Source organism: Ambystoma mexicanum, chromosome 10 (assembly GCF_040938575.1).
Source record: "Ambystoma mexicanum isolate Mex_15411 chromosome 10, UKY_AmexF1_1, whole genome shotgun sequence".
NCBI classification, from domain to species: domain Eukaryota; kingdom Metazoa; phylum Chordata; class Amphibia; order Caudata; family Ambystomatidae; genus Ambystoma; species Ambystoma mexicanum.
Window position 1 is genome coordinate 761,784,507 of NC_090932.1, and position 14,352 is coordinate 761,798,858.

The 14,352-nt window shown below is 46.9% G+C and overlaps 1 protein-coding gene across 2 annotated transcripts in view; it reads left to right on the top strand.

Moving 5' to 3' along the window:
- ARHGEF26 (Rho guanine nucleotide exchange factor 26) overlaps positions 1 to 14,352 on the top strand; it is a 736,698-nt gene that overhangs the window by 679,373 nt on the left and 42,973 nt on the right. For both annotated transcript variants that reach the window (XM_069618407.1, XM_069618408.1), the window contains exon 13: positions 6,623 to 6,690. In XM_069618407.1, coding sequence (XP_069474508.1) covers positions 6,623 to 6,690 — 68 coding nt within the window. The remainder of the gene's footprint in view (positions 1 to 6,622; positions 6,691 to 14,352) is intronic.

Here is a 14,352-nt window from a genome sequence, read left to right on the forward strand (position 1 = left end):
ACTAGGTTGGGATAGTGTGGCAAATGGTGCCTGAGGGCAAGTGCTGGCAAAGAAAATAGGCATGGACTGGCAGGGGGTGGTCTGGACCCTGTAGACTCTAAAGGGGCCAGGCCTCAGTTGCTGCGGCAGAAGGAATGATATCAGTCAGCACTTGCCAACAACCCAAAGGACCTTCTACGGAGAAAAACATTACTAAATGACATGCTCTATGGAATGGTATCCCCTCAGGAAGGCCTGCAAGGACGTGCCAGAGGAGAAATATCCATTTGCATATAACTCCAAATTCCACACACAAGGACAGTCCACCATCAAAAGTGGCAGGAAATTCTCCTATGGTCAAAAGTATGATTTATCGAGCGTCATCAGTGAGGTGAAACATCTTTCGAGGCACGGTCCATGTCTGAGTTACCCTTACACAATAGAAGTACTTGGAAGTAGAAGAAGGCAGCTGCGTGCAGTCCTGGGCCAGCAATGGACCACCCCACCCCCAGCCACCCACTAATGACAGGAGAGTGGCCGCAATTGAGCAAACTCCTCCATCAGCTCCATCCTTCATGTACAGGGACCTCTGTGGTTTCGCTTGTGACCTCTAAAAAAAAAAAATATTTGTAGTATATGCTCTCATGTGCTCGTGCAAGTTATGGTACATTGGAAGCACTATTGGAAAGTTAAAATTGAGAATTCTCCAGCACATGAGAGCAATCAAGAATTTCGATGTTGCATATCCAATGGCAGTACAGTTTAAAGAAGTGCATGGAGGCAAAATTTAAAGTTTTAGATTCTTCGGTGTACATCATGTGAAAGAAAACCCCAGGGGGGTAACTGAGAATTGGAACTTCGACAAATGGAAACAAGATTTATTCTAGATTTTGAAACCAAAAAGCCAAAGGGACACAATTTGGACAAAGAACGGTACACGTTTTTAGGAACTTAAAATTGACATATAAGTCTGAAGCAGGCGTGGTTGTTTCTAATATCTTTTTTTCTCCCAACAGGTCTCTATTTGCATCAATATACAGTATGGTTAAGAATTATCAAAAGAAAAGGAAAAAAATTGTGTTCCATTGTCAAATAGCAAATTGATGTTGATGAAATTGTCAGAATTTTTGTTTGCAGTTTGGTTGTAGATTCACTTCAGAATTTTACAAAAATGGCAGGTGCCATATTTTGTTTTTAATGGTTATTAGGTGGTAAGGCACAGTCTTGTGTTGGTTTCTTATTTGGAACTTTTTTAGTGTTGCTAAATAAGAGTCATGACATATAACCATGTGGTTGAGAAATGCAATACTGGTGATAGCTGGGATCCTGAGTACAAATATAAGAATATTGTCGAAAATTTTAAGGCAAGCTTAGTCTATTCTATATGATACTTACCATAGATAGGTACCAATGACACAGAGTATCCCATCTTAACACCAACCTTCATGGCAGTGATAATGATTATGCATGATGTATTGTACAATACATAATTTAAAAGAAGGCATTAAGCACCTTTACATTTAGAAAAGAACAAATATTGACAGCTATGTTTTTATTTTCATGCACTTAGCACTTTATAAATCCAAGCGGAAAAATAATTGCTGCTATGTTTTTGCCATCCAATTAAGCGCCTTCTTACACATTATGCACTTTATTACGGAAACAGCGATTGTTGCTGTTATGGTACTGATGCACTAAGCACTTTACAATTTTAATGAAAACTAGAACAGTATTGTGAACGTTCTTTAAATGCATTTAGCATTCTATGATCACAATGCCGGAAAAAACTGCTGCTTTGGTTTTATTTACATGCAAAGCACTTCTCAAGTGTTATATGTTTTCTTTGGATCCACAATAATTATTGTGGTCATGGCTCTGATGTATTTAGTAACACATTAGAAATTGTCCCTTATTGTAAAACTGTATTTTCTACACAGGAAAATAGCCATAATTAAGCTTACACAAGCGTAGCACTATTGGTTCAGAAACTGGCTTAAAATGGCCACCATGGTATTCAAGTGTAAAATAACAAAAAGAATGCATTGAACGTGGAGAGAAGAGGAAATAAACATAGGACAATTGTGGAGTGGAAACCATAGAAACCATAGAGACTTAAAATGTGAAAGAGTGTATGTATCACCTTGGTGTTTGAAACATTTGTATGTGAAAAAGCAGCGAGCCCGCTGCAAAACACGTCATACGAGCGTTCTCCTTTTTATAATCCTTTTAATGGTTTAATATCTAAATACATTTTGGACATTGCGAGAGTCAGGCTGGTTCTTGAAGTTTCAGCGCAGTACAGTACAGTGGATCGATTGGAGTGCAGATCCTCCTCTGGGGCGCCGGAGGTCCAGTTGTTGTCCCCTTTTTTCAAATATACACATATATATATATATATTTTTTTTTTTTTGGATGCAAGTGTCTGGGCTGTGGCCAGCACCATGTGGCTCTTTACTTATGGAGTGGGTGGCTTTCTTGTTCAGGCTCCTTAAAAAAAGAAGAAAAATAAGCACAGGCGTGCCACAAGTAACACTTTCAGCACTGACCCTAAATAAGAAAGAATAGGAATACCAAATAATGTGTCTATCTGGAATTTTATACAATAATTGCTAGACTCATTAAAGGTTTATTTCAGGCACATTTCAGGGGGTGAGTCACTGATTTAGTTTGTTCTTAAACGCCTCAACTCGGCCTTTCATCCTTCTGAGGTCGATAAATGAGTACCAACAAAGGTTGGGTGATATTGTGTTATATTTTTTCTATACAAAGCGCTTAATAACACATCATTATCATCTGGTCATGGACGTCTGCTGACCGGGTTACAGGTTGGTCCTAAATAGGCTGTCGGTAGAGTGAACATAGCTACCGGTGGAGAGCGGCGGCTAGCAGGTCATGTCAGTGAAAGTCTGGATGTTTAGGCTAGTAGCCATGATTTTACCATGGCTCTGAATGGCCAGAAAGCGGCTTACGATCTAATTGAAGTGGGGAGGGTGTTCCAGCATTGTGCTGCGAGCACTGGAAAACTGGAGCCCCCTGCTGTTTTTAGATTCTAATTGGGGATCTTTAGTTGGTGTAGATAAGGTGTTCTGGTGGGTCTACTGGGGCAGTGTCTAGAGAATTTATCAGAAAGGTAACGTGGGGCAGTAAGTGATAGGCACTTGTGGGTGATGACCAGTGTTCTTAGCTTAATTCTGTCACGGATCGGGAGCCAGTGGACTTCTTTTCTAACTGTGGACATGTGCGCCTTGCACGGGAGGTTGAGGGCACATCTTAGTGCATTATTTTGCAGAATCTGGAATCTGTTCAAGTTTTTAGTGGTAGTGCCTAAGTAGAGTGTGTTGCAATAGTCTAATTTAGACAATATCAGCGCTCTAGATAGTGTGAGGCAACTAGATGTGGAGAGAAAAGGCCTGCAGGCATTGATCAATTTATTGGTGTATGAGGTAGCTGAGATGGTCGAGTTTATTTGTTTCTTTAGAGATAGGGTAGAGTCGAGGTATACACCTAATGTTTTAACCTCTTTGGAGACTTTTATGATGTTACCATCAATGGTAAAGGATTGGTACCTTTGGTCCAGTTTGTTAAGGCGAGCTTGGGAGCCTACGATAAGCAATTCTGTTTTATCGTTGTTAAGGCAAAGACTGTGAGTGGCCATCCAGGCTTGGATTTCTAAGTAGATATCATTAAGCTTTGCAACATCTTCTTCATAGCTACCAGTGAGCATGATGAGGACCTGGGTGTCGTCTGCATAATTAGTGTAGCTGACACCCAGATCGTCAAGACGGTCAAATAGGAGCTTCATGAAGATGTTGTAAAGTGTGGGAGAAATGCAGGAGCCTTGCAGCACTCCACATGTGATTGGGATAGGGTCCGCAGCCGCGGTAGGGGTGAAGACTCTAGTCGTCCTGTCAGACAGAAATGACTGGATCCACTTAGTGGCATTCTGAGAGAATGCAGCAGCCGAGGAGAGGTGTTGAGTGAGGATCTGGTGGTCAACCAGGTCAAAGGCAGCAGAAAGATCCAACAAGAGCAAGATGGCCAGTTTGCCCTTGTCTTTGGCGTCATCCATTTGGATTTTTAGATCCAAGAGGGCAGTTTCAGTCCCGTGCCTTGGTCTGAAGCCGGATTGTCGCAGGCCTAGGAGGTTGTTTTCTTCCAAATGATGTTGTATTTGGAGATAGGCTACCCTGTCCAAGATTTTGAGAAGAAATGGGACTGTGGTGATGGGCATGTAATTTGTGGGGATGTTGGGATCTAGCTTAGGTTTTTTGAGCAGGGGTAGGACCCACGCTTCTTTAAGATTGTTGGGGACCACTGTGTTTTTGAAGGAGGAGTTGATCAGAGAAGTGATGAGAGGAGCTAGCTCATTAGCACCATCTTTGATGACGGATGCCGGGCAGATGTCACCTTTGCAGTTGGATGGTTTGAGGCTGGCGATTATCTTGATTACTTCCTCTTGTGTGACTGGTGAGAAGTGGAAAGATGGGCAGATAGGGGTAGTGTGGTTAATTTTGCTGTTGGAGTTCTGCTTGGAGGCAAGGCTAGCTTTTTTGCTTCTATCTTGGTTTGTAGGAGGGCAATTTTGTTAGCGAGGGCGAGCTGGATATTGTTACACCAGGCCTTGTCTTTGATGCAGTCCTCTGTAGGGGGAAGTGGTGATTCAAGTTCTCTTAGTATAGAGAAGAGTTCTTTGGTGCCAGATTTGGCATTTTGTATTCTCAAGTTGTAGGTCTCTTTCTTAGCATTTAAGATGGCGGATTTGTAGGCAGAGGCAGCTGAAGCAAATGTGTCTTTAGTGGAGAGGGAAGGGGCTTTTCTCCAGCTAGTTTCAGCAGTTCTTTTAATATTACGGAGAGCTTTTAATTCTGCTGAGAACCATTTGTTGGAGTGGGCAATAGGTTTGGCTTTCCGTTGTTTGAGAGGAGCTATCTGGTTGAGGGCTAGTTCTAAAGTATTGTTATATAGGTCTACTATGGCTGCTGGGTTTTTTTGCGTGGGTAGATTAGCTTTACTGATAGGTGCAAGGAGAGGTTTGAGGTTCTCTATAGTGATGTTGCGGTTGTTTCTGGAGATTATTTGAGGTGACTTTGTAGGTCGTGTGGTAGATGGTAGGGATCTGGGTAAGGAGAAGGTGATAAAATGATGGTCAGTCCATGCACAGGGAGTGATGTCAGTCAGTGAGAGGTTGCAATTGGCATCTGCAAGCCAATCCAAGGATCTTCCTTTTGTATGTGTAGGTTGATTAATGTGTTGGGTGAAGCCTAGATGAGTAATTGTGTCATTAAGGGAAGTGGCTTGGTTGTCATTGGGGTCGTTAAGCCCCAAGTTGAAATCTCCCAGAATGATGATTTGGGATTTCGGTTTCAAATTGGTAGTGAGTAGGAGAGAGATATCCTCTTCAAAGGTGGAGGGGGATTCTGGGGGTCTGTATATAATATGGAGCAGGATAGTTTGTGTGTCAGATAATGGGAGTTTGACGGATAGAAGTTCGGCTGAAGGTAGGGTTGTGCTGGTTACTTCTCTGATGTTTAGTGTGGATTTTGCAATAATTGCTATTCCTCCGCCTATTCCATTTTTCCTGTCAGCTTGGATGATGTTGTAGTTGACTGGAGTGGCTAGAGCTATAGTGGGACCAGCTGCTGGGTGGAGCCATGTCTCCGTGATGGCGATAAAGTCTAGGTGGTTAGTGGAAATAATGTCGGCAACATCAGTAGCGTGGGCAACCAGTGAGCGAGCGTTGATAAGGGCTCCCTTGATAGAGGTCTGTGGAGGGTTAGTTTTCGTGTGTGGTGGCGAGTGCGGTATAGAAGGGTTGTGACTAGGTGGGAGTTCAGAAGGTGAGGTAGGCTACTTAGGGTGCATAGTCTGATTGGTGAGCATTCTATTGAGCTTTGTGGCAAAATTAGTACGATAGCTGAGTCTATCGTTTCTAGTCATGGTCAGTGGGGCTAAGTTCAGGCATGTGGTGGTGGGTACAACAAGGCGAGAACCTAATCTTGTATTTCTAAGGGGTGTGGGACAGGGTATGCATGGTGAAGGTGGGCGGGCAAATCTGTTTATCCATTCTGTTGGAGATAGTAGGTCTGGGTAAAGTGGTGTGGTTGTGTGGGCGTGGAGCAACGGGAGGAGGTAGCCATAGTTAGGATGGCGCCTCTAAATGTGGCCATAGTAGGTGGCTTGGCTCAGATGAAGGAGGCAGTGAAGTTGATAAGTTATTAGCAAGAGTGCAGTAGTAACTACAGGTAAGCCACAACACAAATCAAGCGTCGTGTGATGTCACTTCCACTACCCCTGGCATTTTGGTGAAATGACGTCCCTGTTCATGTCCCTTCTGGGTCATATTTTTAAGCACAAAAGACCTATCTCTTTACAACCTTGATAATGCTCACACTGTGCTCAAACTTCAAAACCCACGTCCTGTTAAATGAATAGTCTGTTTAAAAAATCTATCATGTGTGTCTGCTGATTTTTGAAAGATGTCACATCCTGTGGGCTAAAAAAGGGTGCTTGTTATACATTTCTAAATAACATGAACGGACACAGAATAATTGATAATTCTGATACTAGAGAAATTGCTGCATGGGCCTTAACGTTTGAACATGGGAATGGACCTTGAATTAATTTGGACTGAATTATTTTCCAGGAATGAACGCGCACGTTGGATTACTGCATTGGGGCAGGGAAACGACCGGACGGACACAGATAGAACAAGTAAGAGAAATAAAAATGACTACAGATGTTTAAAATAAATATATATTTTTGGGAAAGCTCCTTGTATAGAGCGTTAATGAGTTGTACGCATTGCACTCGGCTTCAGTAGGTAAAGCTTTTGAAATCTTGTTTTTAAATTGGAGATATCAATATACATAAATCCAATAAAAAACATAGGTTCCATGACCACAGAAGCATGACAATGCGGGACACGGGTTCTTTATTAAATTAGCGCATGGCTTTAGCAGAGCAGCCAATCCGTTTTCTCACATCATGGCTTTACCAACCGATATATGCCTACATTTGGGGTAGACTGGTTGGCAGTTCGACCTTTTGCCCTCCCCCTGTACTCACTCATGCGCCCCTACCCCCACACCCTACACTAGCTTTCCACTTGGTTGTTGCTCCCTGCCCCTACTGCCGCCACTCACTGCCACACTGGACCCACTCCCCAGCTATCATGGAAATAGAAAACCAACTTCACGCTGAGAGCCAAGCAGCCATGTCCATAGTGGCTGTTGAGTCCTGTCCCAGCGGATGCGTTGGCAGGGGACAGCAAGGTTGGGCCTGCGCGGGAAGGCCCCACTTGCGCAGCTCCTGCAGGAGCATTAAACACACACACGCTCGGCTTGGGGATGTGCCCCGAAACTGCCTCCGCGGAGCGGGGCATTTATTGGATGCCTTGCGTCACCGCGTAGCCGCAGACATAACATTCCGCCTTTATTTTAACTGAACCATGAAACAAAACATACATTTCACAGCCAACGGGCTGCCCCCTCATCATCAAGTCAGTTGTGGGGATGATTTACCACTCATAATCTCTGAGCCTGGCTGGAGGCCGGGTGGCGGTTCTTAACCCATATCGTCCACCCCTGGAACTGTGCCCCAGTATCCCCTCCGGCTGCTCACCTTCATTGTCCTGCTCGCCCGGTTCTGGTTCGCTCAGTATTTCCTCGGCTCCTCCATCCCTGCTTTCTCCGCTGTACGGGTCCTCTGGTCCCTCATCCCTCGGCGGCTCCTCTTCTTCTTCGGGGGACACTTGCCATCTGTCCACAATCTCCTCGGCACTGCTTTAAACCATGATGACGCATTTCTCGTCACTTGCCTCTGCCCCCTTTTTGCAGTTAACATCGTGCCTTGCCGTTTGTTGATTGTCCACAGGGCTTCGTCATAGCGGGTGTCCAGTTTGGATTTTGACGGATTCCTCATCATGACCACTTGATCGCCCACTCGGTGATCGGACTGCTTAGCACGCCTCTTGACGCTCATGTGTGCGTTGGCTCCTGTCCTTCTTGACTTCGTTGTCGAGTGTGTCCGGGCTCCTGCTCGGGTGGTGTCGTATGGAGGAGTTTATAATGGTGCCTAACATCAGCTCTGCCGGTGGTATGCCTGTCGTGCTGTGCGGTGTGACCCTGTAGTTCCGCAGGAATCGGTAGAGGTCGACCTGCCATGGGCTGGTGTTGACACGTGACAGGCGCAGTACCTTGTTGTTTGTCCTCATGAAGCGCTCCATGTCGCTGTTTGCCTGCGGCCATCTCGGCATGATGTGGTGATAGCGGATGTTGAGCTCTTTGAGGTATTGTTTGAACTCTTCCGCTTGGAAAGGTGGGCCATTGTCACTCCTGATTCTTCTTGGTAGTCTGTGCTTTGCAAAACATTTTTCAATCGCGGGTATGACTGCCCCTGCTGTCGTGGAGTTGCCAACCTTGACTTCCGGGTACCGGGAGTGGTCGTCAATGGCCACTAGTAGGTCAAGGCCTTCTTGTAACTTGCAGAAGTCTATGCTTTTTGCGTCCTATCTGCCGGACCCTCGCGTTGCCGATTGGATTGGCTGCGGGTTGGGCAGAGGCCCAATTATCTGGCATGGGAGGCAGGTGCTGACCAGCCGCTCGACTTTGTCGTCTATCTGGGGGAACCATATGCAGTGTCTGATCCGGGCTTTGGTTCGTACTATCCCTTGGTGGCCCTAGTGTGCCAACGTGATGAGTTTGTCTTGAAGGCTCAGGGGGATGATGATTCGAGTTCCCCGGAGGATGAGTCCTTCTTCTGTGATGGAAAGGTCCTGCCGGATCGTGAAGACCCCCGTGAGGAAATCTTTCGCCTGTGCTGTCTTGTTGTGGATGTTCCGCAGGAATGACCTCCATTCCTCTGAGATGATTGTGTCCTTTATCAAATTTCAGCAGGGGTCTCTTTGTGTGGCTTCAACTATGTCGTCCAGGCTGATTGCTCGAGGCATCATGGTGTGTATCACCTGGCAGATATGTTCTTCCGTCTCCTCTGCCACGTAGATTTCCTTAGGTGTTGCCGCTCTCGGGTGTCTTGACAGGAAGTCTGCTGGGTTTCCACTGCCAGGCTGGTATGCCAGTTCTAAATTGTATTGTTGGAGGTGCAATAGCCATTTGCCGATCCGGGCCGGAGGGTGAGAGGACGTGCCCATGAATCTGGGGAGCAGTGGCTTGTGGTCTGTATAAATTGTACATTTTCGGCCATACAGATATAGGTGGAAGTGTCGGCAACCCCACAGCACGGCTATTGCCTCTTTCTCGATGCGGGAGTATCGTTGCTCTGTCAGTGTTAGTGCCCTGGAGGCATAGGCAATCGGCCTTTGTTCACCCGTTTTTGTCATTTGCGTGAGGATGGCCCCTAGGCCCACGGGGCTTGTGTCCACATACAGTTCAGTTGGAAGAGCTGTGTCGTAATAGGCCATTGTGGTGTCGGCCGACAACGATGCTTTTATGTGCTCGAATGCCTCTTGGCAGGCAGGTCCCCACTCCCACTTAGTGCTAGCCTTTGTGAGTTCACGAAGGGGCTCCGAGAGCGTGGCGAGATTTGGGATGAACCTCCCGCAGTAGGTGTCCATTCTTCAGAAGCTGCACACTTCAGTTGGCATGGTGGGCAGGTGGCAGCTTGGATGTCCGCCACTTTTTGTGGGTCCGCTGAGATGCCTATGCTATTGAACGTGTACCCAAAGAATGATGTTTCGTCCTTCAGGAATTCACATTTTTCTTTATGAATAGTCAGTCCTGCGCTTTCTAACCTGCCAAGGAGCATGTGGAGTCTTTTCATGTGTTCCTCTCTGTTGCTGGCATGAATAAGAATGTCATTGCTGACATTTAGGACCCCCGGTATGTCGCGGATCACCTCCTGTATTGTTTGCTGAAAGACCTTGGCGGCCGAGGAGATTCCAAAACTCAGTCGCTTGTACCTGCGTAGGCCAATGTGCGTTGAGAAAGTTATGTACCGGCAGTCCCTGTGTAGCTTCAACTGGTGATAGCCAGCGTTCAGGTCGACCTTGGAGAATACCCTGGACCCGGTGAAGTCCGCCACTATCTCGTCCAGTCTCGGGGTGTTATGGCGCTCCTGCTTGATTGCTGCGTTTGGTAGGCGCATGTCTATGCATATTCAGACCTTGCCAGGTTGTTTTGGCTTCTTCGTGACCACCATGGGGGAGACTCAAGGCGTGGGCCCTGTCACTTCTTCGATTATTCCAGCTTTCTCCAGTGCCCTTAGTCCCTTCTCCACTTGGTCACGCATGTGGAACAGCGTTCTTCTGTGTCGCACTGCTCTTGGTTGGATTGACTCGTCCATGTGTAGCCTGATTGATTTCCCCTTCAAGCATCCAATCCCCTTGAGTAGGTTGGGTTATTTTTCTAGCACATTCTCGAGCTCTCGTGAGTCAGTCACTTCACAGATGAAACTCACCAGCCCCAGGTCTTCAGCTGCGTCTCCACTCAGGGGGCATTCAATGCCCGCATTCACCACATAGATTTTGATTTCAGCGCCTTCTCGCGGTTGTTGATGGTGGTACGGAACCTCCCTACTATGGGTAGTGGGGTCTTGCACCCATATGCAAATAGTAGCGTGTCCGTCGCTTTCAGGTCAGGTTGGGGCTGGAATGTCCCAAACATGGTCAGTGGCATTACGTTGACCGAGGCCCTGGTGTCTATTGTCATCAGTATCTTCTGGTTCTGGATCGCCACCTGGCATTTTCGTCTTCTGAGCTTCTTCCTTGGCGTGGCGTTTCCATGGTTGAGGGCTGACACCAGGTAGACTTTCCTCCCTTTCTTCCACTGTTCGTTCACGGAGTCTTGTTGGGCACGTGCTGCGTCATCACCTTCTTCCTCCGTGGAGGAGTTTGTGGTTTTGATTCGCCGGGCGTTGGCCTGTTTCTTTTTCTTTCCCCCCACTCCTTTCCTGGGGCACTTGCGGGGTCTGTTGCTGTGCGCCTGACGACCTGCATACCTATGCATAATGGTCTATCCTGCCACATGCGCCGCATGTGGTCCCCTGGGCCGGGCAGTTGCGTCTTCCATGGCGAAGCCCTCCGAACCACCCACATTCCGTGGGTCCCGGGGATCGGGGCTGCCACCTGGAGTGTGTGTAGTTTCCACCGATCTCATTCCTCGTAGGTTGGCAATTTGTGATCTGGGCCACCGTGGCTGATGTGAGGGCTGGCTGTAGTTTCCGAAGGGTTGTGCCCATGTGTGCTGCTCTGGCATGAGCTAGTTCCCTCTGGCGGCCCAGCTCAAGGATTCGGGTCAACGAAATGCCCTTCTCGCTCAGTACCATCCTTCTCAGTTTCTCTGAATGGATAACGTTGATCAGCTGTCTTTGGATTTCCCTCTCAATGTTTGTGAATTCACACGAAATCGCCAGCTTCCGGAGTCTGTTGTGGTATGCATCTAGTGTCTCCTCTTCCAGCTGGATTGTTGTGCAGAATATGAAAGTCTTGTAATCTGGGTTCAGCTGTGGGAGAAAATGGGCGTGAGGACATCCTTCGCTTGCTGGTAGACATCCAGGCCGTCATCGATTGTCAGGGAATTGAAGATGCGTAACAATTCGTCCCCCACGTTCAACAATAGGTGTGATCTCATCTTTCTTTCCATGGTAATATCCTTACAGTCCATTGCCATCTCAAACTTTTGTAGCCACAGTTGCCATCTTGGGCCAACCGATGAAGGGTCAGTGTAAGGGTCAAAAGGATGGATCATCATTGAGGAGCTACCTTGTGGGCGGGTTTGCGGTGTGGACCCCGACAGGTTTGCGGCCAGTCTGGATGGCGTGCCGGGCCTGGGGGTGGATGTACCGGTCGCCATGGCTGGGCTTCACTTTGTCACGTGTGGGGGTCGGTGTCGCACCTTGGCGTGCCCCTGTGAGGGTCTACGGCCTTCCTAGTTTGTCCACGTGTGGGGCATGAGTGTCGTACCTTCTCCCCAGCCAGGATCCTGTTGTCCAGTGTCAATGGCTCCTGGTGCTGTGCAGCTGTGAGCAGTGGCTGATCCAGTGTTGTGAGTGGATCATGAGAGTTTACTGAGGCCCATCAGTGGAGGAACGAATTTCCAGAGAAGAAAAAAAAGAAACATTATTTTTTTTTTGGGTGGGTGGGGTTTGTGTGCCCCCCCCCACCGTGTTTCCAAAAATTCCACTGTCACGTGAGAGTGCGATCAGCAGTTATTGATCGGCATGCGTGCCGTTTGCATACCGTCCTTCGTCGCCAGTGTTGAGTCGTGTCCCAGCCGATGCGTCAGCAGGGTACAAGAAGGTTGGGCCTGTGCGGGAAGGCCCCGCTTGCGCAGCTCCGGCAGGAGCATTAAACACACACACACGCTCGGCTTGGGGATGTGCCCCGGAACTGCCTCTGCGGAGCGGGTGTGGGTCATTTATTGGACGCCTTGCGTCACCGCGTAGCGGGACGCAAGGCAGACATAACAGTGGCCATCTTTTTTAGTCGTTCGGTTGTTTTTTGTTAGCAAACACAGGTTGCTCGCTTACTGTGCACCATGTTTCCTCACAAAAAACAAATTAACACCCCGGACGTCATGTGGGGTGCTAATAGGCATAACGACGTGTTAAAAGCTTGGGTAAAGCCAAGTTCTATTAACGTGGGGGGTGGGCCATTGGACCTTATACCGCCGACAAACACACCATTATGTTTTAATTAAATTGTAAACCTATAAAGTAGTATATAATGTCCGTACAAACATAGACCATGTTTTAAACTCTAAATTGTGTAATAAATACAAACATAGGTGAAAGAATATTCTCGAATTCTGGTGAGTGTGCATTGGCCAGCAGTATACGCTGCCTGACTTTTAAAATGTACTGCATCACCCTCAGTAGGCTAGATATAAAGCCGACATTTTATTTGCAAATCGACATTTCGATTCTAAAAGCCTGTGCACTTCCAGAGTAGATTAGGAATGAGCTGTAAAATATCCTTGGTCAGGAAGGAGTGGCGTTTGCCTTTCATCTCTCTGACTGATTGCATTTTTGGGGATTTGTATCGTTTTCTTCGAAAATGTTGTTTGCAAAGCTCTCTGTGTGTTGACCTACTGTGCCAGATTTGCTTTCCACAAATGAAGATGATGAGCAGGTGTGTGCAGGGGAGTACTCGGAGCGAGGGAAAAGTCAATATCAAACGTGCAGCCACATGAAAATGCAGCGCCTCTGATCAGCACCCAGAGGAGACGCGCCAGCCAATCAGCTGTCTAGGAAGGCAGGCTTTGGCAGCCAGTGAAAGCCCGCTTTTCGTGCCGGTTGCTGGTGCCTCTCCTGGCAAACCCAACAGACCCCCCGACTTTTAACATGTGTGCCACATTTTCCCTACTTCACCTTACATTTCCCAAGTCCCTCAGTAAAGCAGAACAACTTATTCACCCAGGCCACCCCGCCCCACTAATGTTTTCTTTATCTCGCATAGGGTACCTAATTTTACCCCCAGTCTTATTTTTTTAACCTTCACAGATCAAGCGCGTCCTACTACCATCAAGCAGGCTGGCATACACTATGCCACTGATCTCTATGTAAGGTGCTACTTCTCGTGTTCAAATCCGTAAACAGCCCGGTCTCAACATACCTCATGCAAATCTCTTTTTTCACACCACAAACATCCCCTAAAATCACAAATCCAACACATGAACATCATTTCCAAGCCTATTTCACCCTAAAGGTAAAATGCCTTCTCTAGCAAACACGCCACAAGCCTAAAACCCGCAAAAAGTAGCAAGCGAGATCAGTAATAAAAAAAAAAGAATCATTGCAAACATGAAGGAAATCATGAAAGTTGTAAAACGGCATTGCTGATCATTTTGAGAAAATAAAGCAACACAAAACAAACGATTAGTATTATAGCCTTAGATTTAGAGTGGCATTAAAGTCAGAGAAGTATTACATCTCCTTGTGGAGTAGTTAGCTGGGCACGGTTCTGTGGAAGAGCTAGGCTAAGAGTGGGCCTGGTTGGCTAGCATCTGAGGCTAGCCCTGCAGTATTAGCCTATTTGACCTAAAATAATTGACCTAATGACCAATTTGATCGAATTTTGCATGGGTGATTTGGCCTTTGTGCCAATTTGGTTGTATATATTGCAAAATACCAACCCTGGAGACCAGGGGTTGCTGGAGTGTCCCCCGCTCCCAATGTTTGATATTTTGTAATTTTTGGGGGTCAAGGGATGTGTCACCTGCTTCCTTAAAATTGGAGGCGGGGGACAAAAAAAAATGCATGTCCGTTTCAATTGGGCCCCGAGCAGATAAATGCGGTCAGGTTGTCGCAATCAAAATAAATTCAGTCAAACACACCCAAACCAGTCCTGCTGCCAAAGCTAACTCTCAACTTATTTGTTGAGGTGTGTTAAAGTTCCTCCGAGCAGAAGATGCGGGTGGA